The following is a 26759-nucleotide window of genomic DNA, read 5'->3' on the forward strand; positions in this document are numbered from 1 at the left end:
CAGAATCCCAAACCAGGCCACAGAAGGAACCAAACCCCCCCCCCCCCCAAAGAAAAAGGACGAAGAACCATTATACCATCCTTCAGATCCAACCATTTGTGCTTCTTCAAAACCTCCAGACATGAATATGTTGGCTATAGATCCTGACCCTCCAAACTCAATTTCATCATTCCTAAAAAATCTTACCTTTGAAAATCCAAGAGATCTTATTGTGCTCCCAATAATTGATGCTACTAATTTAGACATATTTGATCTTGGTCTAGAAGGAGTGTTTATGACAGATGACCAGCCAATTGTAGAAGAAGATGATGTCCTCCCCCCTAAACCGCCTTCACTGCCACCTTCAATTTTTCCTCCACCACCTTTTGTCCCCAACAATCAAACCCGTTTAACCCACTCATCAAACACAAATTAAAAACATCTGTTTACCATTGATAAAATAGCTCCCTCCAAATGGCATGATGAATTTTTTAACATGTTTTCATGGTGCATTGCTGAACTCCAGCCCCAAATTCTACTATTGCCCAAGTTATTGCTAAGTTTTTTGCAAGACTCATAGGAAGAATAAGAGAATGGTGGATCAATTTAGGAGAATTTCAGCAAAGACAAGCAGCCCAATGCCAAACATTAGAAGATTTCTTCACAATTCTTCATAATGAATTTCTTGGCTTACTGGTACACTATACAAAAGTAGCACGAGAAGAATTCTTGGCCATGAAGTGTTGCTCATTTGAAAGAAAAGACCTAGAGAAGCACTTTGATAGGATGTCAAAACGATTGTATTCTATCACTGGCATGGATGATGTTAATATCAAACATACCTTCCTCAATTCCCTCCCAAATCCATTGGGAGATGAAACTCTTCGCATGATGAACCTCCAAAGAATAACCTTGCAATAAGCCTCCTTGGGAGAAATTACCAGCATATGCTCATTGCTCTGGAAAAGCTCTACAACCAGAGAAAATTTCTTTCAGAAATTGAAAAAGTTCATAGTAAACTCAAAGACAGTTGCAAAATGAGAGATTTGCAGATAAAGTGCTATGAGAAAATTTGTGACTGCTTAATAAAAAGAAGAGATCATTTCAAGCCCTTGAAAAGAAGACACCATGCAGGACCAAGAAAGAAATTTTTAAAGAAGAAAAAATAGAAGTTTCTCAAAAGAAAATAATTCAAAGGAAAAGCTTCAAAAGTCTGTTTTGTGTGTAGAAGACCAAGCCATTTTGCAAAGAATTGTCCAAAAAAAGAGAAAGTAGCAAAGCTTCTTGAACAAGCATAGATTTATGTAGATGACACTCCCTTCTCAAATGTAGAATCACTTTTTTCACTTGATGATAACTACTTTCCTCAAGCTCTAGTAGTCATGGCTTATTCCACATCAGAAGAAGATTCAGACTCAGACAGTTATGATGCCTCAGACCCAGAAATCCAAACCATTTATACGTCCCAGCCCATTATAGCTCCCTTAACCAGCCCCATTCCTATAGCCCAAGTACATATCCTTCTAGAAACCTACTCTAGACCTATTCCAGTTATACCCTTTTTTTTATACTAGAGTTGTAGAAACAATTCTCCATCCTAAGATTCTATCCACAGAATTTTGTTGCCCCATAACCAGATGTTCCATGCAGTAAATGGAGAGACATTCTTAGTTACCCAGAAAAGTACGCCTATCCTTATCAGAATTTTCCCAACCCTCACCATAAAACACCAAGTCCATGGATCCCCCTTTTACTGGCAGAGACCTTCTTATAGGATTTGATCTCTTTCACCAAATACCTAACCTTAAATGGTCTTCAAAAGGACTTTTGCACAAACAACACCTTCTCACTTGAACCCAGGTTCCTCATCTATTTACAGTTGACCCCTTTGACTATTTGAGAATCCAGATCATCAAAGATTGTTGTGCAAATAGCCATTTTGAATTCATTTTCAAAAACCCAAATCCCTTATGGAAGAACCCAAACTTTTTCATACACCTTCCCTTAAAAAAGAATGAAGATGTAAACCCCACAAGAGCTGGCCACAGAGGAATGAATCTAGAACATTTAGTCTTAGCTAAACAAGAGTTATCTACCCTCCTCTCAGAAGGCCTCATTGAACCCACAGCCTCCCCATGGGCATGTGAAGCTTTTTATGTCAACAAGCATGCTGAGCAAATCTGAGAAAAACTCAAATTGGTAATTAATTACCAAGATCTTAATCATTTTCTTGCAAATGACAAATTCCCTTTGCCAAACAAGAGTGCTCTCTTCCAGCATCTTTCAAATGCAAAAGTGTTTTCAAAATTTGATCTTAAAGCAAGATTTTGGCAATTAAGAATCCACCTAGAAGAAAGGTATAAGACAGCATTTTGCATTTTAGATCACCATTACCAATGAACAGCCATGCCCTTTGGCCTAAAAAATCCCCTATCCCAGTTCCAAAAAGCAATGGTAACGTTGTTTTAGCCACTCTTAGCCAATGCATTAATCTATATGGATGACATCCTCCTGTTCTCAAAAGATGAAGAATCCCATGAAAGGTTGCTCACTGAATTTATAATTTAGTGAAATCTCAAGGAATAATGCTTTCAGAAAAGAAAATGGTTATTGGACAGTCCTTTATAGATTTCTTAGGAGTAAGCATTTCAGATATAAAATATACTTTGCAGCCTCACATTGCTGTCTCTCTTGGCAAATTTACAGATAAGCTCACAAATTCCAAACAGATACAATAGTTTCTTGGAATTGTTAATTACATATTTGACTTCATCCCAAAGATTTCCAGATACAGGAACTGTTTAGCTCAACTCTTGAAGAAAACCCCTCCATAGTGGAATTTTGTTCACATAGAAGCAGTCCAACAACTGAAAAGATTAGCAAAAAAGCTTCTTCCGCTACAAATTCCAGGACCAGGCAAATGAATTTTGCTAACAGACGCAAGTGACGAGTACCAGGCAGCAGCTCTTTTTGAAGAAATTGATGGAAAAAGAAATATTTGTGGATATAAAAGTGGTGCATTTAAACTTTCAAAACTTCATTATCATCCCACTTTCAAGGAGATACTTGCAGGAAACACATGGAATTGAAACATTCCAGTTTCATCTCCTCAGGCATAATTTTCTAGTCGAAATGGACATGTCCTCTTTTCTAAAAATGCTTCAGTTCAAACGAAAAATGCTCTTACATCCTCAGTTACTCAGATGGTCAAATTGGTTTTCACAATGCTCTTTCCAAGTAAAGCACATTAAAGGAAAAGATAACCTAATCACTAATTATCTTTCTAGAAAGCAACCATTAACACCACAATTGTTCCTTTACCCCTATATGTATATCCTATTACAATTCCATCCTCATCCTCAAGCTCTTCCTCTGTAGCCCCTGATGATATCCTTAATATGATAAAAAAAACATTCCTCAGACATAAAAGACCAAATAAAGAAGTTGACCCTTGAAGCTAGATCCCAAAAAAATCATCAAAGTCCTCCATAATTACTTTAAGGAACACCACAATCACTTTCTTGCTATTTATTCTAACTTAGACCAACCATGGAGAACCCCTTTTGCCTTTTGGATAACCAACTGGACTGTTATACATTATCTTTACATGTGGTATTTACTCAATAAGTATTACTTGTGTCTTCATTTTGAATCAAGGCTTTACAGACTTGTTTTTCCCGCGAAAATAGATATTTTCAAAAATTCTGGTTTGAAATCTTGAAAAATGATGCTCATAATGGAGATTGGAAAAAGTATCCCATTACAGAACATCCAAGATTTGGTCACAAAATTAGCACAGGATGTATAATTGCTAAGCTCAATTAAAAAAGAACATCCAAGCAGAAGATATCTTTCACCCGTTAGAAATGCATTGGTCACAAACCCAAATGACACCCTCCAATTACACATGGACACCAGTTAGGCATCTTGTCACCATGCTTACAAAGGTAGAATCCTTAATAAGGGAACTTTATCTGAAACGGGACCAAGCACCCCAAAAACTTATAGACAATAGTGGCCACATTGGGAAATGCTCAATCCTTTTATCGGTTATGCTTATCTCTATTATGATAACCATGACCTAGATATTGACGCTGACGTCGACGAAGAATGATTCCAGAAGAGATGAATGAGACTAAACAGGTCCAACACTATGAAAAAAAAAATAATAATAAAAGTTCCTAGAACGTCCTGAGACAACTCGGCCTTATACATGCATGTCAGGAACACTTATTGCTCCTGTAGAAGCTTTATCCAGCAACAACTTTGTCACCAGCCAACCCCTACTTCCTTCAACACCTGTCAATCACAAGCCAGGCCCCTACCATCTTATGCAAAACTAATTGTAAATTGTATTTGAATTTGGTTTGAGTTCTGTCGTCTATAAATAAATTGTATCTGAATCTGATTCTTAATTTTGCGTCATATGTTTATCTAATTTTTAATTTTGAACAAAGTGAATTATTGAGTATAAAAATAAAAAAGTCCAAATCCAATTAGATTATAAATTAGATTTCAATTGGAGTTTAATTTTGAGTCATATGTCCATCTAATTTTTTTATTTTTCTGGCAAGTAAATTATTGAGTGCAAAAACTAAAGTCTAAATCTAATTAAAGTCTAAATTATATATATATATATATATTTATTTATCATATACTATATATAATAGCAGAAACTGAGAGAAAGTTGATTCCTACAATTAAGGATGTGCTACCATGTAAGAAAAGCGCCTATCTAAAATTCAGCCACGTTTAAATAAAAAAGTGATACATTATATTGTTTCCCGAGCTTAACAACGTTTGATAGTGTTTGTGTGTATATGTATATATATAATAATAATAATAATTTAAAAAAACGGTTAAAGTAAATTAAAAAAAAAAAAAGCCTTGCAACTAAAAAAAACCTAGTGATACAGAGAAGGGGAAGGAGAAGAAGAAACATGTGCTATACAAAGGAGACAGAGAGAGGCAGATACAAAGAAATAAAGAGACAGACCATCAGATCCATATCCTCCACCAACTAGTCTCTCTCTTTTTTTTTTCTTTAAATTTGGGTTTAAATATGATTTAGGTCTGGGTATTCTGATTGGATTGGATTGGATTGGATTGTATTGTATTGGATTGCATTTAGGTTTTCGCTTAGATTCAGTTTTGAGTAAGGAATTAGGATAGAATGGTTTTTAATATCAGATATCTGTGTTAGATTTAGTTTTTCTTTTGGATAACAAAACCACCCAATCCGACTCTCTTTCTCTATATAATGCACTCCCATGACCTTCTTCTTCTTCTTCTTCACAAAGTTATTTTCCTTATTTTCTTAGTCTCCCCATCGTTTCCCCTAATCCATTTACAAATGGCTCTGTCAAACTATTACCTCTACATTTGGTTATTAGATTGGCAGTTTTTAATATATATAAATGAGAAAACATTACATGTTTTAGAAATGTATAATTTAAAAAAAGTGTAAGCTAATACCATATATAATTTAAACTTTTTTTTAAGTATAATTTGAACCATGTAATTGTAATTGTTTTTAATTATATCAATGCATATGCATGAATTTAAACACTAGTTTATATAATGCAACACATACTCATACTAAAAGCCCCACGTGATTAACTGCCTAACAAAATGCCCTAACTAAATACCTTATAACTCAATTAACATAACAATAGCTTGTACCAACTTAAATACATTTTCAGCTATTATTACAATTTTTGTCAAACATTTAATATTCGCAAAAAAAAAAAAAAAATATATATATATATATATATTATTGAAAAGTCTACCCAAAATTATTTTATTATGTACCCTTTTGGAACTTGAGTTTGCTAAACATGAGTTTCGAATAGATAGCTTCCCACGCAGATTGTCTAATGTTGTATTTTCTGTCAGACATTAACTATCTGCTTGGAACTTGATTTTAGCAAATTCAAGTTCCAAAAGAGGTTACATAACAAAATAACTTCGAACATAAGCTTTTCAGTAATAATTTTTGCAAAAAATGCCCTCTTTTTCACAACTAAAGTGGAATGTCGTGATTAAATTTCTTTCATTTGAACCCACTTTTGCTTTTATTAGAACCAATCACAATATGCCACCTCAAAAATTTGAAAGGTTGGTGAAGAATTTTGCATCTCTATTCTTTACAAGTATTCAGAACAAATCCACAAACCAAAACCCACCAATCCTTGGGATGACTTTGCCACTACCCCAATAACATTACTACCAAAAATTTACACCCATATCTTAATAGACAAGATGACAGGAGTCCAACCTCCCAACTTTTGAATTTTACGCTAATTATTGTTGCACATATTAAGTTATACATTGCCGTACAAACTTCAGCTAAAACACGATTTCAATTATAATTGTAAATTCTGAAATCATGTTTTGAAAACACAATTTTACAATTATAATTGAAATCATGTTAAAACTCGATTTCAGCTGTGTGTACACAAAATATGTACTATCATTGCTCTAAATTTTAATCAAGGAAAAATTTTATTGCATGCAAAGGAATTACTAGCGTTCACATATTGTCAGAACTACTAGATGAAGAGATCAGAAGACTGTTAAAACTTGATTATACTGATCTCTCTCTCTCTCTCTCTCACACACACACACACACACACAAACATACATCAATAATTATTTCTGCACATGTTGAGTTATAAATTGCTGTACACTCCAACTGAAAATGATTTTTCAACTGTCTCATATGCATAGTGTAACTACTACCACTCTCTCTCTCTCTCTCTCTCTCTCTCTATATATATATATATATTAATTTTGACTCCAGAATCCCTATAAACGGTGCCTTAAAATGTGCACTCCAGTAACATGATAAGGGACAGGCATAATCCGGGGGAGAGGTAGAGGATGATTAATTTGCAATTCCTACAGTTTGGATAAATCATACGTTAAACAGTATGCTGTGCAAAAAGTTCAAAGTGTTAAGAGTAAATTACACCATCGGCCACAGGAGCCAATTATGATTGAAGCAGTGATACAGGGAATGAAAACTTACTACGAGGAGAAGGCCATCTCCTGAAAAACCAAACCTCTGTGCTCAAAATTTCTGAATTCATCAAAGCTCGCACAACCTGGACTGAGTACAATAGCATCCCCTGCGTTCATTACAAATTAAAAGGTCATTGTCTACAAGTTAGAAATCCTAAAATTTAATACTAAAGACCACAGAAAGATTATCATTGTCTACAAGTTAGAAAAGCTATACTAAACAAAAAAGCTCACAGTTAACTTCATCAACTTGGTTAACTTAATCAACATCCTTGAAAAACCTAATGGTGCACTATTGGTAAAACAATGGAAGGTGAGTTTTCGAAGTTATGGGTGTGGATGGAAGCAACATTACAGCAGCATTGCTTCTTAAGAAGTCCTAGGATAAATTTCAAATGAGACTTTGAAATAAGTTCAATGCTTTTAAACAGTCTCAAAGCTCAACCATAAGAACTTTGGACAATAGATCTGCACAGTAACTTCAATCACTGAAGTTGCTAACTCTACCTTGAATAGCATTAAGTTTTCATATACAATGTTTATTGGATTTGTAAGGAACAGTTTGAGCCTCCAGCTAAGCAGGCCACCAAGACTAGAGTCCTACACAATTATTTTACATTATTAGTGTATATGACTACACTGGATTTGAGCTTTGGTTATTTGGTTATGTACAAATTTTAGTATAGAAGTTCAAAGGAGGCAAGAAAGCACAAGTTTCAAGCAAATAAAGGAAAACGCTATTGAGGTCATTGTAGACAACTAAGGTAGGAGGATAATAAGGAATTTAACCTAATAAATGCTAATAAAATTTTATGCTTCCCTTGAAACTAGCCAATGTTCCAGTCCAACATGAAAAGAAATGCTGCCATTACCACTGTCATTTTATTGTAAATTAACACCATGCTATCAAATCTCCTAACAATAACCATACAGGAAAATATTTTAAATACACTTTCTGATCAATAAAGCCTATAAATATACATCTTCTGTTATAGCTTTTATGACTTCCAATGTTTCAACAGAGGTTGTTCACCATATGCTCATGTCTTCAAACTCCCATATGTCCAATTATTTGTACCTCATACTTTAATCAGACAGACTGGCCCTTGACAAAGAAATAGTACCTGCAATTTTACTTTAAAAAAATGGAAATTGCTAGTTTAATTATGCATTTATAATCATTCTTGTATGTGAAAACAGATGGAAAGTCCTTTAATTATTTGCTTCAGCACTAGTTAGTTGCTTGCATTAAGGAAGAAGATAACAATACCAAATTCTTCCACAAGGTGGCCAATTCTCGGAGAAGGTATAATCATATTAGTATGTTGGAGGTGAATGGGGTTATTTATGAGGACGAATCCGAGATGGCAGACCAAACTGTATAGTTTTATAAAAACTTGTACAACGAGACAAATGAGTGGAGGCCTTTTGTGGAAGGTTTGGAGTTTGATAAGATAGAGGAGTTGGAGAGGGACTGGCTTGAATAGAGGTTTGAAAAGGAGGAGATTCTTCGAGTTGTCAAAGAGTTGGAAGGAGATAAAACTCCAAGTCCTGATGGTTTCTCTATGGCTTTCTATCACCATTGTTGGGGAGTTGTGGAGAGAGATGTCTTAGCTGCGTTTGAAGAGTTTTACCAACACAGTAAATTTGAAAAATCTCTTAATGCAACTTTCATAGCCTTAATCTCTAAGAAGAATGGTGCCTCCAATATTTGAGATTTTAGACCTATTAGTTTGGAGGGGAGTGTTTACAAGATTTTGGCAAACCGCCTAAAGGAGGTTTTGGATCAGCTGATATCTGAGTCTCAAAACAGTTTTATGGGTGATAGACAGATACTTAATTCGGTTCTTATTGCTAATGAGTGTGTTGATAGTAGAGTGAAGAGTAAGATTCCGGGGGTTATTTGTAAATTAGATATTGAGAAAGCCTATGATCATGTGAATTGGGAGGCTCTTCTAGATTTGTTGAAGGGAATGGGGTTTAGGGTGAGGTGGTATAGGTGGATCTGCACATGCATATCTATAGTCCAATTCTCGGTCTTGTTAATAGGTCTCCAGCTGATTTTTTTAGGAGTTCGAGGGGATTGAGACAAGGGGATCCGCTATCTCCCATGTTGTTTCTGGTTATGATGGAGATCTTCAGTAAGATGATGAAAAGAGCTGAAGGGGCTGGTTTGCTTCGAGGTTTTAGGGCTGATGGTAGACAGGGTGGAGGGGTATGTGTCTCACATCTTTTGTTTGAGGATGATACAATTCTGTTTTGCGATGCAAATGAGGAGCATACGATTCTGTTTGTGATGCATATGAGGAGCAGATTCTACATGTTCGGATGCTTCTTCTTTGTTTCTAGGCAATGACAGGTTTAAAGGTTAATGCTCTGAAGAGTGAGATGGTTCCCATTGGGGAGGTTCCTAATGTCCATGTCTTGGCAGGGATTTTGGGTTGCCGGATTGGGTTTTTGCCTATGACCTATCTTGGTATGCCATTGGGGGCGTCCCACAAGTCCCCTACTGTTTGGAGTCCTATCTTGGAGAAAATTGAGTGTAAGTTGGCCGGATGAAAGAAGATGTATTTGTCAAAAAGTGGAAGACTAACGTTGCTTAAAAGCACATTATCTAGTCTTCCTATTTATTATTTATCTCTTTTTACCATCCCTACGCATGTGGCCAATAAAATTGAGAGGTTGCAAAGGGATTTCTTGTGGGGGGATTCCAAGACACATTTGGTAGGATGGGACATGGTGTGTGCACCTCTGCAAAATGGTTGATTAGGAGTAAGGAAATTAACTACTTTTAATAAAGCCTTACTAGGGAAGTGGTTATGGCAATTTGGGATTGAGGAGACAAGGCTTTAGAGAAGGGTTGTAACTCTAAAGTTTGGGGAAGAATTTTTTTTTGGGAGGGGGGGAGTGGTGGACCTCCAAGTTAGGTAGAGGGGTACATGGGTGTAACTTGTGGAGAAATATTTGAATGAGTTGGAATTTAGCAAAAAAATTCAATTTGAGGTGGGGGTGGGAGATAGAGTTAAGTTTTGGACAGATCAATGCTGTGGGGATTCTCCACTTCGATTGACTTTTCCGAGTGTGAATGAGATTGCTTCCAATAAATAGGCATCAGTGGCCTCTTCTCTTGAATGGTTGGGATAGAAGAACGGAGAAGTTAGGATGTTCATTTTATTCGGAAACCAAATGATTGGGAAATGGGTGATGTGGATGAATTTCTCCGTACCTTGGGTTCAAATTTACCTCCTGCAATGGAAGTTAACAAAGAATGGGAATTTTGATATCTGATCGTTTTATAATAAGTTAAGAAGTCCCTTGCCCATTATTTTCGCTTGGAAAGGTGTTTGAAAGGTTAAAGCTCCTTGGCGTGTTTCTTTCTTTGTGTGGATTGCTATATGGGATAAGATCCATACAGGTAACAATTTGAGGGGTAGAGAGATGGATTTTGTTGACTGGTGCATTATGTGCTGTTGTAATGGGGAGACGGTGGATCATTTGCTACTTCATTGTGGTAAGGCTTATTAGTTGTGGAGTTTAGTGTTTAGATCTTTTGGGATTTCATGGGTCTTGCCAAGATCGGTTGCAGATACTCACTTTAGTTGGTGGAATTGGCCTAGAAAGCATTCGTCTAACATTTGGAATTTAGCTCCATTGTGCTTAATGTGGTGTCTTTGGAGAGAACGAAATTGGAGGACGTTTGAGAACATGGAAAGTTCGGATGACCAGCTATTGGCTTCCTTCAATGGCTCTCTATTTGACTGGTCTAGAGCTTGTGGACTCACCTCTAGTGATTCTCTCCCTATGTTCCTTAACTCTCTACTTTGTAATTAGTATCTTTTCCTTTCTTTTTTTTTCTATCTTCTTTATCTTTTCTCTCTGCCTTATGTTTTTCTGCATAAGGTAGTGTTCTTGAATATAAATCTTTATTACTTATCAAAAAAAGAAATTTTGGTCTTTGAATTTAGTTTTGTATAATACTGTTCTTGAGTTGGAAAGTCCTCGAATTGGTTTATGCCAACTTGTGCTTCAGTTGTTAGTGTAGCTAGAGGGAAGTGGGAGTGATATTTATTAGAGGTATTGCATTCTAAGCGGTGCCATTGTACTCCTTGTGGAGCATTTAGAAATGAGCACAACAACAAAGCTTCCAAGGGTGTTGAGATATCCAGTCACAAGTCAGAGATGCTTTCCTGATTGCTTTTCCATAGTTCTCTGTACATCCAAGATACGATTCTTCCTTATCTTCTTGGAGTTATTGTTACCTTTTAGTAGTTAATTGTGTTATTTGGTACGATAGAAGCTTCCATATCCTCCATCTCCACCTCTCTTCTTCTTTAATGAAATTACTATCAAGGAAATAGAATCTCTGTTCTTGTTTTTCTTTCCTGTTAAATGTGTTATAATCAGGACTTATCCAAAGTTACACCAAAATAAGTTCTCTCTTTGAGAATCTTGACGTACATTTAGTTGCATCTAAAGCATTTAAATATCTTTTCCTAAAGTTTTTCTTCATCCATTTATCCAACTTATATTTTCAAAAAACTAATAAGCATTACAATGCACATTATGAATTGAGGCTTATATTTGATCCAAAAGGCTGCATCCATCTCTTCCCTTCAGGAGCTACACTCATTTTTACTTTGGCAACCACCTTATATTAAATCTAACCCACCTATGAAGGACCAAGCCATCTAAACTACGTAGTAAGAATCTGATCCAATGTCACTAATTGTAAAATGATGCGCTGAAAGCAATGACAGAATAACAAAGTTTCTTGCAGCAATTTCAAGCATTGAAAAAGACAAACCAAATTTTGCCATCCTCTTAGCCCAGTTGACTGCATCCTCCATATTTTTAGCTCCAATACAGGGAATGCTTAGACCATTATCAGACAGGGTCTTCTGAACCATCTTTCCTGAAGATCCGAACTTGGGTACGTTTATGAACAGGTATCATTAGTGTTAAGAATTTTTAAATAAAAGCATCTTTATTGAGTAATTCAGTACAAAACAAGAAGGAACAGATCACATACAGTGATCACACATCTATGATACTTCAGTGGATCAATCAATTGTTCAAATCCATTAGTTACTTCCCCATAGACTACCTGCAAAAGTATAAAAAGAAAAACAACATAACATGTAAATAATAATAATTTCATTTGAAAGTCACAATGGGATGATCCTGGAAGCTCTCCAGATACATACCGTAAATTAATTTGATCCTCCTATACATGTGTTAACAGATAGGAAGCACAGACACGGCATGGCATGAAACACTGAAACAAAATTTCTTGAACTAAACCAAAGAGAATGATGGCCTTGGATTGCACCAAGTCTGAAACCAAGTGGATTAAAAACCCATCAACTTCTTTGTTAGTTTGAATCCTAAGATTTCCAATTTAACAAAAGCTTTATAGCTAAATCTGTCTCATACTCCACACTAGCAACCTACGGTAATCCCTTAAATTCCAACACAACATCATCCCCAAAGAACACTCCTTGTGTTACATATATTTGAGAACATATTGTTGTTACTTAGTCACTTTGTGTATTTTTTAATTTCTTTTTCATTAATATCCTTTATGCTATACCCACCAAAAAAAGGGTAAAAAACATAAAACGCAGAGAAAAATTATGCAAAATAAAATAATCTTGTTGTCAAGAGTGAAGTCCAAGCTTTCCATTCATCTCTGTCACCTTCTCCTCTAAGCAGATGATCTGAGCATTCATCGATGTCGTCATTGAGGTCATCAAGTTGTGAAGCATCCTCTGTGAAGCTCTCTTGTCTTTCCTCGAGAACTCATCACCTGTCCCTAAAGAGACGTGATAGGGCTACCGATGGGTCGTCAGTCGCCAATATAAGGTAAGTTGCAATGCAAAGAGAGAGAGAGAGAGAGAGAGAGATAGAGAGAGAGAGAGGGTAAGAACTGAGAAATGAAAAGAGCTATGTTCTCTTTGATCAACGGTGGTGATGGCAAAAATGCAAGTTTTGCAATGAATTCATAGTTTCCCTTGCTAAAAAAGGGACAGGGCGAGGACAAGGCACCCTTGATCTGAACCTACCCTGCCCTATTGCTATCCCTAATTCCATAAACACACACGCAGCCGTGTCCAAGGTGTGTCCATGTCTGACATGACATGCAGCCCATTTTGTTGTGTCCATGCTTGCTAGGTTAACAGTTACCAACCACATTACAAGAAGCAAAAAGATGTTGGGAACCATAATATAGCTGTCAACTGTACTTCATAAGAATTTGTTTCAGAGACTTTTTAGCCTCAAGTCACTTTCAATGCTTGACATGTTGATGGATTCAAATCTACTTCAATGGCATGTGCATAATTAAATCCACTAGAGAAAATTCATTTCATACTTGATTTTCACACATGATCAGTACTTTTTTATTTATTTTTATAATTAGATTGTTACAACAATAGGGTAGTGGGGATTTGAACTTTGAACATCTCCATTGGAAACACTAGAAGGTGCCAGTTGAACTACAAAGCTCTTTGCCACATGATGAATACTTAAGACATGTAAACAAGCAGCAAGGACATCATTTTTCATGTGTATGCACTGTTCAAGGCAAAAAATAAATGTGTAATCATCACATCTAAAAAAAATTGTCAACTGGCTGCTACACTTCGGTTTGTAGATTCACAATAATGGACAAAATGCATTATCACTGCAGGGTTAAAGAGTTTTATATGGAAAGGACCTTATTATAATGCCCCAATGTCCCAATAAGGGAAAAAAAAATGGAAAAAAAGGAACGCAATGATAGTAAGAAACAAACAGAAAGTAAAACTCATTCACAAGTGCTCAAATTCCAATAAACTTACAGTAATATATAGATATCTTTCATTATAAAATTCCATGGGTTCCAATTTTTCTCATCTCAACGTCTAGAAGTATGATAAACAGCTGTTAACACAATTCATTATTAAGAAAAATTTAAGGGTGTAAAAAACAAATAACAGACAAGAACAAGAACATGTGCAAGCCTCGTTCCGGTAAAAACACATTGACAATAACCAAGTTTGCCTTTATAGAATCCTCAAAAACAAAGATTTACCACATTGCCATTAGTGGAATTTACAACATAAAATTAAATTGAATGAAAACAAAATTTGTTTAAGGCAAATTACTGATCTCTATCATATGTGGGATGAGGGTTGAATGCACATTGACATACTTTATGTTTCAAACCCTGATTAAGGGTGTCTCAGATAAGCAATACTTTTAAATCCTAAAAGTTGTTCACAGTTGTCTTATATAACTAAGATTTTTATGTAAATGAAATACTAAACATAACCAATCAATCATATACATGAAAGTAGAGCTTAGCACTAATTTAATATACCTTTGCAAGGCCACCAAGTAGAATTACAGACTTTTGTTGCTTCAGACCCAATAGTCCAGTGTACGTTGCTTCAACATTTGTTGCCTTACTGTCATCGACCCATATTACCCCATTGGCATCCCTGTGTACTGCATAACGATGCTAATCTAGTATAAAATCCAGACTCTTTGATCTATGGGAAATAAATCATAATAAACACAAAGGAAATAATGGGTGTGCCTAAATTATTGACTTAGCAACCATGGATTAAAGGAGAGTGATATAAAATTTTCAAGAATTGGTATAGATGCTAAGACATGACAACGATTTTATTGCAAATTCAATGCATTATTTACACGCCACTTCACACAGGTAAAAAAATATATTGTGTTCTAGAAAATTAAATTAGAATGCCCTAAACACACTTACTGAGACAACAGTTTGTACATAACAATAGATGACTATCCATTATGGCTTACCAATTTCCATCCGATGCGGTGGTGCCCTTAAATTTTCAATTGTTGAACTCATACTATTAGCATCAAGTCCAAGATCAAGTCCGAGAACACATAATGCAGCCACTGCAGCATTATAATAGTTGTGCGTTCCCATTACTTTCATTGCATCCAATTGTAGTTGTGAGACAACTCTCATGGTAGGAACTTCCAAGCTGGCAATTTTCGTCTCAACGTTGATCTGTTGCAAACAAGCAATGACCTCCAAAATAATAAGAAAGCAAAAAAAATGAAATACCTAATCAATACAAATTATACCTTAAAATCATAATTGTTTCTGAAAGCACTAGACATGTGGCATAATGCCTTAAAAAAATATGCCCCGCTATTATATTTAGTGGCATATATATTTGTTCTAGACCACAATTGAATAATAATGCTTAGGGTTACCTAATACTATTAATAGGTTAACCCCACGATACAACATTACCCAATTACCCTTACAATATCCCTTCAAGCTGGGGCATATATAAGCATAACTTGTAACATAACAAGTATAAACAAGTCCTGCACAATTGTTTCGTGAACATATTAGCAACTTAAGCCCTGTAGAGACGTACAAGGTAGCAATCACACCTCTCCACTCTTTCTAGAAAAAGAGTGACAATCCACCTTTATATGTTTGGTCCATTCATGGAACACTGGGTTGGAAGTAAGATGAATTGCTGTTTGGTTGTCACAATACAAAATCATTGGAAATTACACAACAAAATTCAATTCCTATAGAAGATGTTTAATCCACATGAGTTCACACGATGAATGAACCATTCCTCTATAATCAACCTCTGCACTGGAACAAGACACAACACTCTATCTAGCTCTCACTTTTCCAAGTGATCAAGTTATGCCTATACTTGAGGGTGATCCCATTCCTACCCAGCCTGAATTTGAAAAAACCTCTACATGCAAATCGCCATTGATTCTATATAAAATTCCAAGCCTTGGGTGTGCCTTAAGATACTTCACAAGCTGAAGAACAAACTCCCAATGTGTAAGGCAAGGCACTACCATATGCCGACTCACTGCACTAACAACAAATGATATATCTAACCAAGTAAAGGAGAGGTAGTTCAATTTACAAACAAAGGATATATTTGGTCAACGTGTAGGGCAAGGTACTACCATATTTTCTGCTTGTCTTGTTACTCAAGAACCCAAGATCACATAACTGGTAACCCAGGTTTGCTTTCTGACCTTAAGCATTCTAATAAACTTCCTCAAGCCATCTTGGTAGATGGCTCAACTACTTCCATTTTTGGTTTGGATGCTGCCAACCTTAATCCTACTTTTTTACTATTTTCTTCCTTGCATATCCCTAAATTTCCTTTCTATCCTTTTGTCTATTACTAAGCTTACCAAAACTCTTAACTTTGCTGCATTCTTCTGGCCCACTTATGTATATTTCAGGGTCTCAAAACAGGAAAGAAGATTGTGATGGACATGAAGTCAATGGACTTTATTTCCTGGTCAATTTCAACTACTCTATTTTAGTGGCACTTCAATCATTGAATTCTTCCTTTCAACACCAATGTCATCTCGATCATCCTTCTCTTCAGATTTTGAAGTCATTAGTACCATCATGCAGCGAATAAGTGTTTTTTTTTAATATTTATTTTTTATTTTTTTTATTTATGAAACTGTGAAGTATTTTACTCCTAAAAACTAACCCAATGAATTATTAGTTTTCCATAAAGATCCCACCAAAAACCTACATAAGATTCTCAAACCCCACAATGAGTACATTTAAGAAGGGGTGCCCTACCTCTGTATCGGCCTCCCCCTTGATCATAATCTCCATAGCCTATAGATGTAGTAGTGAAAGCAGATTGATCAGAATAGTGAGCAATGGTATTGATGTTGGAGTCAGTTTAGGAGGCTTCGTGAAGATGATTAAAAACCTGACTGAGAGAAGGGACTAGCCAAATTTTGAGATTTGAAAAGATCTAACCATTAAGGAGACCGAAAAGAAACCAAGCAGCACACATACACTCTTGCTGTCGCTGCATGGCTTTAACATCTATAAAAATAGGCTAACAGATATTAAGCTCCCCACAAACGTTTTGAACTAAGCTTTAATAGTTCTCTAATGTTTTATTTGTCAATTGAATGGAGAAATAATTTTGATGAGGCTGATATTTTAGACAAAAATTGCTTACACCAAAATATATCTTTTGTGTGTGTTCCCATATCATTCCACAGAAAGACACAAATTTGAGCATCCTCAGCTTTCCAATCAAAGCGGCAGAGGATTTGATACTAAGTACTGGAACTCCTTTTTACCAAATAAAATTTCACAAAAAGAAAAAAATGGTATCAAACTTCCACTATCACAATAAGTCAGTATCAAAGCCCAAGGTTGAATCTGCTATGAAGGTAATGTCTAGTGCACATATGAAGTTAGTTCAAGATAGACACGTATGACGTATACGAATTCATTCAAGATAGATTTGAGTTTGGATTTGGTTGTGTAAACAATGATCATCTTATTCAAGGATCTTGTTTGGATTAAGGTGGATTTATGAAAATTACTAAAAATTTGGTGGCTTCAGCCCATAGATCCTCCCTTAGGGGATGAGGAGAAGACTCTTAGAAGAATATGGAGTGGGTCTTTTCCAAGAGTATAGTAACAGTGTTTATTTTTTAATTCCAAGAATTGTTTGAATACAATTGATCGTATATCTTGTTGAGAATGTAGTGGGGCACAAAGGAGTATCCAAAGGGGTGCTAATAAATACTTTATAGGTTTCCTAGTATGAATTGGTTACTTATGTGAGTTTTCTTGGTATTGCTTGTCAAAGAAGTAATTTCATGTTCCTTTGTCCACCAAGAAAAGTATTAAAGCCTTACATATAGACAACACTATGAAGGGTTTGGTAGTGTAGCTTGAGGTGTGTGTGGGACTTAGAAGACAAAGTTTTCTCTAGTGTGTTAGTGTGAGAGAACCTATGAGTGCATTTTGGTTGTAATTCTTATCATTGATAGTGTATTTTGGCTGGCGTTACTTGTGGATATAAGCATAAATTTTTCCAAAACACATTCAATTCTGAGTTGTGGTGCTTGCTATTGGTATCAAGCTTCCATTATACCTGCATGGTAATCACAAAGCCTCATCTCCAGCTGTTACCCAATTCCAGAACCAACAACCATATTCCTAGTCCATTTGGTCAATGATAGACTAGCAGACCTTGTTCTCTTCTCAAAGTTTTCTAACAAATACTTGGTTGTTGTCCCTTTCCACATCTTCCATTGAGAACTACCACTCACAAAGCCTAGTGAGCATATCAATCCTTTACTTCTTTCAATCACCCAAAGTCTATCCCCATCATTGCCCTCTTCAAAGGTTGCCTTGAAAGTTCTCTCTCTGATCTTATTGATTGTTGTAATCTGGGCTCTTGATTTGTGCCACTATAGTACACTTCCAGTGTACTTGGTTGATTTTTTTCTAATAAAATTTCTTATGTTACTTATCAAAAAAGAAAAAAAAGATTGCCTTGAAAGTTTTCTCCTCAATTTGTAAAATTTTCCATCCTATCAAGCCACACAAACAAACTCCCCCTTGCCCATCAAGATTGACCTTCTACACCACTCCATAATAAAAAGGCAGAAATCTTGATCAGGTTTAGAATCTTGGAATTAAAAACCAGAGGCTTTGCAATAGCAAAAGGAAGCTCTTTTTGTATTGAAATGAAGGTGCGGTGCTTGATGCTTGAGGGCCAAAATGGCCAAATACCATCTTTGGCTGAAACATTTAGCAATCTATCACTGTTTGCGAAATATTTAACAATCTACCACCTTTTTAAAATTCGAGTTTGACATGTAACTCGAGTTTCAAAAACTCGAGTTCTATAAAAAATTGCCACGGTGGCACCCACTGACCTGGATTATTTTAATTAAAAATGGCCACGTAGAACTCGAGTTTGTGAATCTCGACCACAAACTTGAGGTCCTTGTAATGTGTTACTCGAGTACCATAAAATTGAGGTCCATATCTCTAAAACTGAGGTCCTCATTTTTAATGGCAACATTATAAATTTATCATAAAACTTCTCCTCACCAGGGTGGCCAAATAGATTCCTTTTCTTTAGTCTATTTCTTTTCTTCTTTTTCTTTAGCTTTTCTTCTTCACTTCAGCATGAACCACACGCATAAGGCCACATCTCTGACATGAAGTAAAGCTTGTGAGACAAGCTCCTTAAATGAGTCTTTGACTTGTCTACTCTAATGACCACACTTGCTTTTGAGGGATAGTGTGGTTCACTAGTTTGACTAGTTTCAACTGAGGCTTGGGTAAGACAATGAAATGGGAAAAGAAAAGGAGAGGTACAGAGGCATAGGAATCTGAGCTTATTTCTCACTTGTTCAAAATTTAAAGGAACTCAAGCTTCAAGAGCTCGAGTTTCATATTAAAGGGACCTCAAATTTTTAAAACTTGAATTCTACGTGGACTTTATAATTATAAAATGTCAGATCAGCTTCTGCCACTGTGTCACATTTTTTTGGATCTTGATTTTCATAAACTTGAGTTCTACGTAAAATTCGAGTTCTAACTCAAATTTCAAAACAGTGGTAAACTGCTATATATTTCGCAAACAGTGGTAGATTGCTAAATATTTCAACCAAAGATGGTATTTGGCTATTTTGGCCGATGCTTGAGGACTTCCTCTGGTGGTGTTTGATTTAGAGTCTTTGAATCCAAATTTACATTTTGGGCAGTTTTTGATTCTCTAAAGAGCCTCTAGATCCGAATTTATGTTTGGTGTCACTTAGGAAAAAAGTGGAGTAACAGAAAATCAGGTCCTAAAATATACAGTCCAAAATCAACTAATACTCAAGTTCCTAACCCATAGCCCTACTTTAACTGAGGGTGGGGCCATTTGCTTTTAGAATTATGTATATGCTTTCAAAACATTGTGCTCAATATATGGTCCTCAATGAGTCCTGAGCAAAAGATATATGAAGGAAAGACATCTTACTTTCACTCCAGGAAAGGCTCCTATCCAAGCAAGATTAAAAGTTTCAGCATGTTCCCTAACAGCTTCATTCAAATGCTGATTTCCTAAAAGTGATCGGAATACAGCTGTTAAAAGATAAACCAACTACAATCTGCACAACAAGATAAGATACCTAGATCTTAATATAAAATACAAAATGATGATATAAAGACAAAAGTCCAGACTTAATCAGAACGGTCTTCTGACCATCCAACATAAGGCTTTTATGCTTATGGGTTTCGGAATTGCCAATCTTCTTTTAGAATAAGAGCTATGCAGCAGGAGCAGAAAAGTTTCCTGCCTCAAATGTGTTTCAAAAGAATCAAAACCACAGTAAAATGTATGTATTTCAGCTTGCAGAAACATACATATTTGTTAAAACAACAACTTAAAACTTAAACATTCCATCTTCCATGGCAGTTGAAATTGCAATTAACCTACTCTGTCTTCCTCTAAACTCTAAACTGAGAGTCTATTGGAAGATTCCTTAAGTGTCACTGAGATCACAGCTTATTTTATGAAACAAGTCCACTTTTGAGTATGTTTTTCAGAAAGTTCATAGTTTTGTTTCTTCTTAGTTCAAAAAAAGGTTTGTAATAGACTTTAAACAAAAGATCTCACTTCTATTTTCCAGGTCCTCATTCATGTTACATTGATCAGGTTCCTTATTTCCAACCCAGGTATACAAGAATTATACAAGAAGATTATTATCAGTTATTTACCTATTGTCACTACAAGGACCCTATGGACAGCTTCCAATTCTATAAAATTGGGGAACTCTACTAAACCATCACACTTACAAGTGGAGTCCAACTCAAACCTAAAGTTGTATTTATTATAATTTCTCAATTATTTCTTATAATCTTTATTAAAAAATTCAATCTTATAAAAAATTTATTAAAAAAAAGTATGAATATCTCCGGAAAAAAGTTCATATAACTTTCTTGGGACAAAATATGTCTACCTGAGATATGATAAAAGTACTTACCGAAACAAAGAAGTCCCAGTTTGGTGTCAGTCATGTGAGAAAGTAAACTGCACTTGGTCATTGCATAATTCTTCATTGTCTTGTGCCTTTCTAAATGATCAGGGGTAAGGTTTAACACAGCAGCAACCTGCAAAGATGCCCATATATTAGCAGACGAACAAAAAGGGGGAGGGGGGATATAAATGAATCTTGGACTGTTAAAATTTCAAACCAACTCACTGAAGGGCAGAAGTACTTGTTGGGAATTTCCATTTGATAACTGCTAACCTCCACAACAGCAACCTGAAAGAGAAATGAACCATTAAAGTTGACCTTGACTTCAAAGGACAATGAAATTCGCAGATAAATACTTGTAAAATGACATTTTAAATATATTGGAGTGGAAGGAGAAATGATTCTTACAATCAGACTCACCTGAAACCCGGGCTTCATAGAAGGTGATAAGCACAGAAAAGCAGCCTCCGAGAGTGGATTTCCAAGGTTTCCCCCAACAAACGCCTCAATGCCAAAATGATTAAGCATCTGACTTCAAATTATCAAAAAAATATAATTAATAAAGAATATACAAATTCGCATTGCAACAAGATGAATTTAGAAATGGCAAGGAATCAAAGTTACTCAAGCAATAATTATTAGTAATTCTCTTACACCATGTTTGGGAGTTTATAAAAGAATGGAATGGGTAGATCATAAAGGAATGAATATGGAGTATTTTTATAGTATGTTTTAAGAGTTTATAAAACAAGGAATGGAAGAGTAAGAAATATATAATTTCACTCATATATAATTCACCTTTTATTTGTCTTTTTTTTTTTTTTTCTTTTCAAAATGTAGATAATTCAGTATTTGATCTCCATTTCATTAAATAAATCAGAATTCCTCTTATTTTTTGAAAGGAATGCTTAGGAGGGAATGGAATAGGCATTCCCTTATAACTATTATATTCCTTTCTATAGTCTCTCCACTACCGCTACACATATAACACCAATCAACAATAGGGAAACCTCTCCTCCTCAAATTATCACCATTGAGAATCCTCCCCCAAGCCACAGTCCAAACAAAGAAAGAAACCAATCTAGGTACCTAGACGCCCTAGATACCCTTCCAAGGAAATATGACTGAAGAGGAACCTCTTAGTGTATTATGAAATGAGTGAATATCAAATACCCTTTTCTTCTTTGGCGCCCACCACATAAGATCCCCACCATCACTAGCAAGAGAATTAGACACCATAATATGAAGAAAGTCCACTACTATCTCTAATTCCCAATTGTTAAAGTCACGAAAAAATCTAACATCCCATATCCTCCTCTCCCCCACCCCTTGCCTAATCAAAGAAGAATCGACTGAAGCCTCCTTATCAATAGCAATGTCATATAGAATCGGGTAAGCCTCTTTCAAAGATTGATCACCACAACAACAATCATACCAAAACTTCAACCGATTCCCCATCCAAACCTTAAACTGGGTAAAATGACTAAAAACTTCCCAACCCCTTATGAATATTCCTCCATAAACCACAACCATAAGAACCCCTACCCCATTTTGACTGCAAACCACCCATATTTTCCTTCTTCCAACTGCCTCCAAAGCCATGTCTCCTCATTCCCAAACCACCACAACCATTTCCCCAATAAAGCTTTGTTGAAGGTGGTAATCTTCCTTATTACTAGCCCACCATTAGGCATAGGGGTCCAAACCTTGCCATCTCACCAAGTGAATTTTTTAGACTCATCCTCCATACCACCCCATAAGAAGTTCTGTTGCATCTTCTCTTTTTTTTTGATAGGTAATAAGACTTTTATTGAAAAATTGAACATCATGTTCACGATGGTGAACACTTTGAACAATGAAACAAATACAAGAAGATCAAGAGCTAAAAGAAATAGAAACTAAAAAATTAGCTACAGCAGTACAATTCGTACACCCCCAAATACGAGCCCAAAGAAACAAAGTACGAAAAAGTAAACATTTTATGTGTTCCAACGTTCTCGCCTTGTCTTCAAAAATGCGAGCATTACGTTCCTGCCAAACTAACCACATTAAAAATGCCGGGACCATGTTCCAAATGATTGAAAGATGCTTTCTAAACAGTTTCTCCAAATAAAGAAAAAAGATTTCACTGACCTTGGCATGACCCATTGGATCCCAAACATTGCAAAAACTTCACACCATAAAGCATGAGAGAACTTACAATGAAGAAGAAGGTGGTCCACTGATTCCCCATCACAACAACACAAGCAACACCGATTAACCAAAAACTGACCTTTCTTAATAAGGTTGTCAATGGTGAGTATCCCATCATTAGCTGCTGTCCATAAGAAAAAGACACCCATTTAGGCACCTTAGTACGCCATATACACTCCCAAGGAAAGGCATCAGCAGGAGGACTAGATAATAGCTTATAAAAAGAGCGCACATCAAAAACAAACCAACGGATCATCCCCCTCACCCCTCGGCATAGAGGAATAAATAAACTCAAAGAATGAGTAGACAGTGGTTGCTTGCCAATCCTGAGGACCATGACGAAACAATAAGTTCCAGCTCCTACCTCCTTCTGAATTTGTTACAATCACGTCAGAGACATATGCTTCTTTAGAAACAAAGCAATCATACATGGAAGGGAAGAGTTCCTTCAAAGGAGTAGGCCCACACCATGGGTCATGCCAAAAACTAACACGGCTACCCTCCCCCACATTAAACAAAATCTGGCTAAAGAACTTCTCTGATCCTTCTTTAATACTCCTCCATATCCCACACCCGTGAGCACCTCTTACCCCTCTAGTGCACCAGCCTCCTCTTGCCTCTCCATATTTGTCTGCTATAACCTGACGCCATAATCTATGATTTTCTTTCCCAAACCGCCACAACCACTTCCCAAGCAAAGCCTTATTAAATAGCCCAACACTCCGGATTCCCAACCCGCCACATTCAACTGGCAAGCATACCTTATCCCAAGCAACTAAAGGATATTTAAACACATCCTTTGAGGCCCCCCAAAGGAAATTCCTCTGAATTCTTTCAATTCTTGCAGCCACAGCCTAAGGAATGGTAAACAACGATAAAAAGTAGGTGGGAAGACTCGATAGGGTACTTTTTAACAAAATAAGCCTACCTCCTTTAGACAAATATAGTCTTTCAAGCCTACCTCCTTAAATATGTTTTTTTTTTTTAAGTGGTCACCAATTTACATAGTTTGGGAATGGTTTCAAATCCAACACTAGATTTTAAGGTTTCAATCAAAACCCTGAACTTTCTAAATTGCTTCAATTCATTTTTTTTTAATGTAATATAATTTATGAAAAAATACCTTGCACATTCAGGACTTATAAGTAATATAGCCAAAGGAATTACCAAAAAAGAAAGGATCTCTTTAATTAAAGTTAACTTCACAGTAATTCACTATTAACTAAAAGTAAAGAAAAATCAAGTAAACTATACTTAAGAGTTAAGACTCATCTAGGCACTAGCTGTCACATCAATGCCAACCGATATTTTAGTGCAAAGAAATCATAAAACTATGGCTTCTTCATTAACCTATGCTTACTTATGAGGATAGGAAGTTTCGTTTGAGCTACAATGCTCTGGGGACAAAAATTTAGCATCTTACTCATTTGTCATTTTATTTCAATTTTTCATCTTGTGCCCCCACAAAGGAAATTATACCTTTATAAGCAGCAAAATCGGATTCTAATTTCTTCTGCTATAGCTCACAATAAAAAAACATTTAACAAAGAAGTTATAACGTCTAAATACATATACATGCACACATGCATGCATACATACATAAATACATACATACAAACAAAGAGAAAGGGACTTATAAAACCTGTCCAGCAAAAGTAACTACAGTTGATTTTCCATTGGTTCCAGTCACTGCTAAAATCTTGATATCTTTTGGAAGAATTTCTGCAGCAAAATCCAACTCAGACATTATCCGCTGTCCCTGCATTTTTTTTTTATTTTTTTTATATTTTATCAAAACGGGTCACAAAAAAAATATTCAGAAAAAAAAAAAATCATGACAGAGAATTTAGCATTGTTGGTAAGGACTCCATAATTAAATTAAAATATTTAAACCATCAGTCTAATTGCATATTTTCTTATATGATCTGCATTGTTATGCATAACTTTTTGAATTGGTGGATAACAGCATCATGTAGAACAACTTCAATGAAGGACATGAAATATTTAAGAGGGTTCAAATTTCATAAGTTGAAAGCAGGTGGAAACAAGTATATAAAATCATGTCATTATATAATATTTAAAGCAATTTTTTATTTGCCTTGGTGTGGAAGGGAGACAGTGCATTTTCCATTTTCTTGTTCAAATATAGGAATATGGTTTTTTTTTCCTTTAGTTTTAATGTCAATCATATAAATTAATTGACTTACTGACTCCAACAATGTGGATAGACCATAATTTTCTGGTGGAACTCCTGGGGAAACAACCACCAAATCGACATCCTTAAGTAGCTGTACATCAAGGTTTCCAAGAATTGTTCTCAAACCACTATACTCTTCAAAAAGAGGATCTTGCTGCAACCAATAAGCAATTGGACCATTACAATCATATAAATAGGTAGATAGGAAAAGAGAGAGAGGAGACCTATTTTAAGCGACATTTAAATTTAAGGGAATCATGAAAAATGTTATGAAAAAGGATATGCAAATTTACCTCTAACAGACCCAAATTCTTATTTTCATCAATTGCTAGAACTGAAGCACCTCTTGCAAGAGCAAGCCTAGCTGCAGCTCTTCCAGATTTTCCCAGACCAATGATCTACAATTTAATGAAACAATTCAATCACCTCCAAGCACATATCCAACAACACCAGTTAGCGCATTCCAGGTAACTAGACATAAATTCAATAGTGACTCAAAAGCATTTCCACAACTTATCTTATTTTAGCTTGTGAAAAAGTGTGCATTGTCCAGTTTCTATTTTAGCTTTAGGGGGAAAAAGAAAAAAAAAGAAAAAAAGAAAAAAAAGAAGAAGATAATTTCCAATTCCATAAGGTTGCTTTTGCAATAATCTTACCATATAAAATGGTTTCTTTTATTTTTATCAATAATTCAAAATTCAATGTCAGAATCAGCAAAACAAATATAATAAATTCATCAGCTCAACAAGATGGGTTTTTGACCATTTTCTCTATAAAACCATAAGACATCACAAATTCCAAATTCTTCTCACTCCCTTCATCCAAATTATGAAGGCAATAAAAATAATAGAATGTGACTGCGCAGCTCAGCAATGAACAAAGTCCCTTCTCACATTGTATATATACAAAGGGGGAAGTTAATGGATGACCTGATGGCACTGGTTTAGTAACTATTTTCATAAACTTTTTATGAGGAAAAAAAAAAAAAAAAACTAACATTTTATCACAGTTTTTTATATTCATCTGTGAAAGTGGTATTAAATTTTCTTAAAATGGTTCATTATCAAATACCCTAAGAGCGCCCGTATCTAAAATGTAAGTTCCTCTAATTTTTACTGCATGGAGAAAACTCAATTGTGAAGCAAGAGATAGATAGCAATAATAATCAATTTGTTGGTGAAATAATAAGCTAAAGCAAAATTTTAAAAATGCGGGGCATGAATTAAAGGCAATAGAGAAACTCTTACAGCAACGGATTGGCCTTGAAGGTCCTTTCTGGGAGCACAAGATTTGATGATCTTTGATAGTCTGTTCTTTGCAGGACGATTAGGTCTAAGTCTTAGAGTTAAAGTTTCATATCCATGGCTTAGGCTTAGAGATCGCAGGAGCATCGTGGATTCGTGGTGTCTACACTCTACGGTCTACTCTACATTTACTTACCGTTGGTGTCTAGAAGCGGAAGAATTCCATTGAGATGGTACTGGCTAGTTTTTTCACTTAGGGATGTGAGTCGTGACTAGGGTGTCAAATGAGTGGGCTT

The 26759-nt window shown here is 35.7% G+C and overlaps 1 protein-coding gene across 7 annotated transcripts; it reads right to left on the reverse strand.

Annotated features, from left to right (window-relative positions):
* Window positions 1-556: 556 nt before the first annotated feature.
* On the reverse strand, window positions 557-26759 carry LOC111988210 (uncharacterized). Of its 7 annotated transcripts, none has more exons than XM_024019996.2 (14): window positions 26467-26759; window positions 25513-25617; window positions 25230-25373; window positions 24665-24781; window positions 21250-21357; window positions 21055-21117; window positions 20836-20962; window positions 19830-19912; window positions 14821-15058; window positions 14363-14490; window positions 12032-12106; window positions 11807-11927; window positions 7010-7109; window positions 837-949 (listed from the first exon to the last, which is right to left on the reverse strand). In XM_024019996.2, coding segments are annotated over exons 1-14 (1554 nt in total). In that variant the 5' UTR covers window positions 26611-26759; the 3' UTR covers window positions 837-948. The 7 variants fall into 7 exon arrangements, with proteins under 7 accessions (XP_065628358.1, XP_065628357.1, XP_023875764.1 ...); XM_024019997.2 differs by lacking the exon at window positions 837-949 and adding an exon at window positions 6465-6879; XM_024020000.2 differs by lacking the exon at window positions 837-949 and having other exon boundaries at window positions 7006-7109; window positions 14821-15037.

Source organism: Quercus suber, unplaced genomic scaffold (assembly GCF_002906115.3).
Source record: "Quercus suber isolate HL8 unplaced genomic scaffold, Cork oak 2.0 scaffold_56, whole genome shotgun sequence".
NCBI lineage: Eukaryota > Viridiplantae > Streptophyta > Magnoliopsida > Fagales > Fagaceae > Quercus > Quercus suber.

What these genes read in the sequence shown, in the direction of transcription:
- LOC111988210 (XM_065772285.1), bottom strand. Translation starts at nt 26,610, where the DNA reads ATGCTCCTGCGATCTCTAAGCCTAAGCCATGGATATGAAACTTTAACT. An exon ending in GAGCCTTTCCTGGAGTGAAA is followed by an intron (nt 15,059 to 19,829) that starts GTAAGATGTCTT and finishes ATTATTTTGGAG; the next exon opens with GTCATTGCTTGTTTGCAACA. An exon ending in TACTTGGTGGCCTTGCAAAG is followed by an intron (nt 7,110 to 14,362) that starts GTATATTAAATT and finishes TAATGAACGCAG; the next exon opens with GGGATGCTATTGTACTCAGT.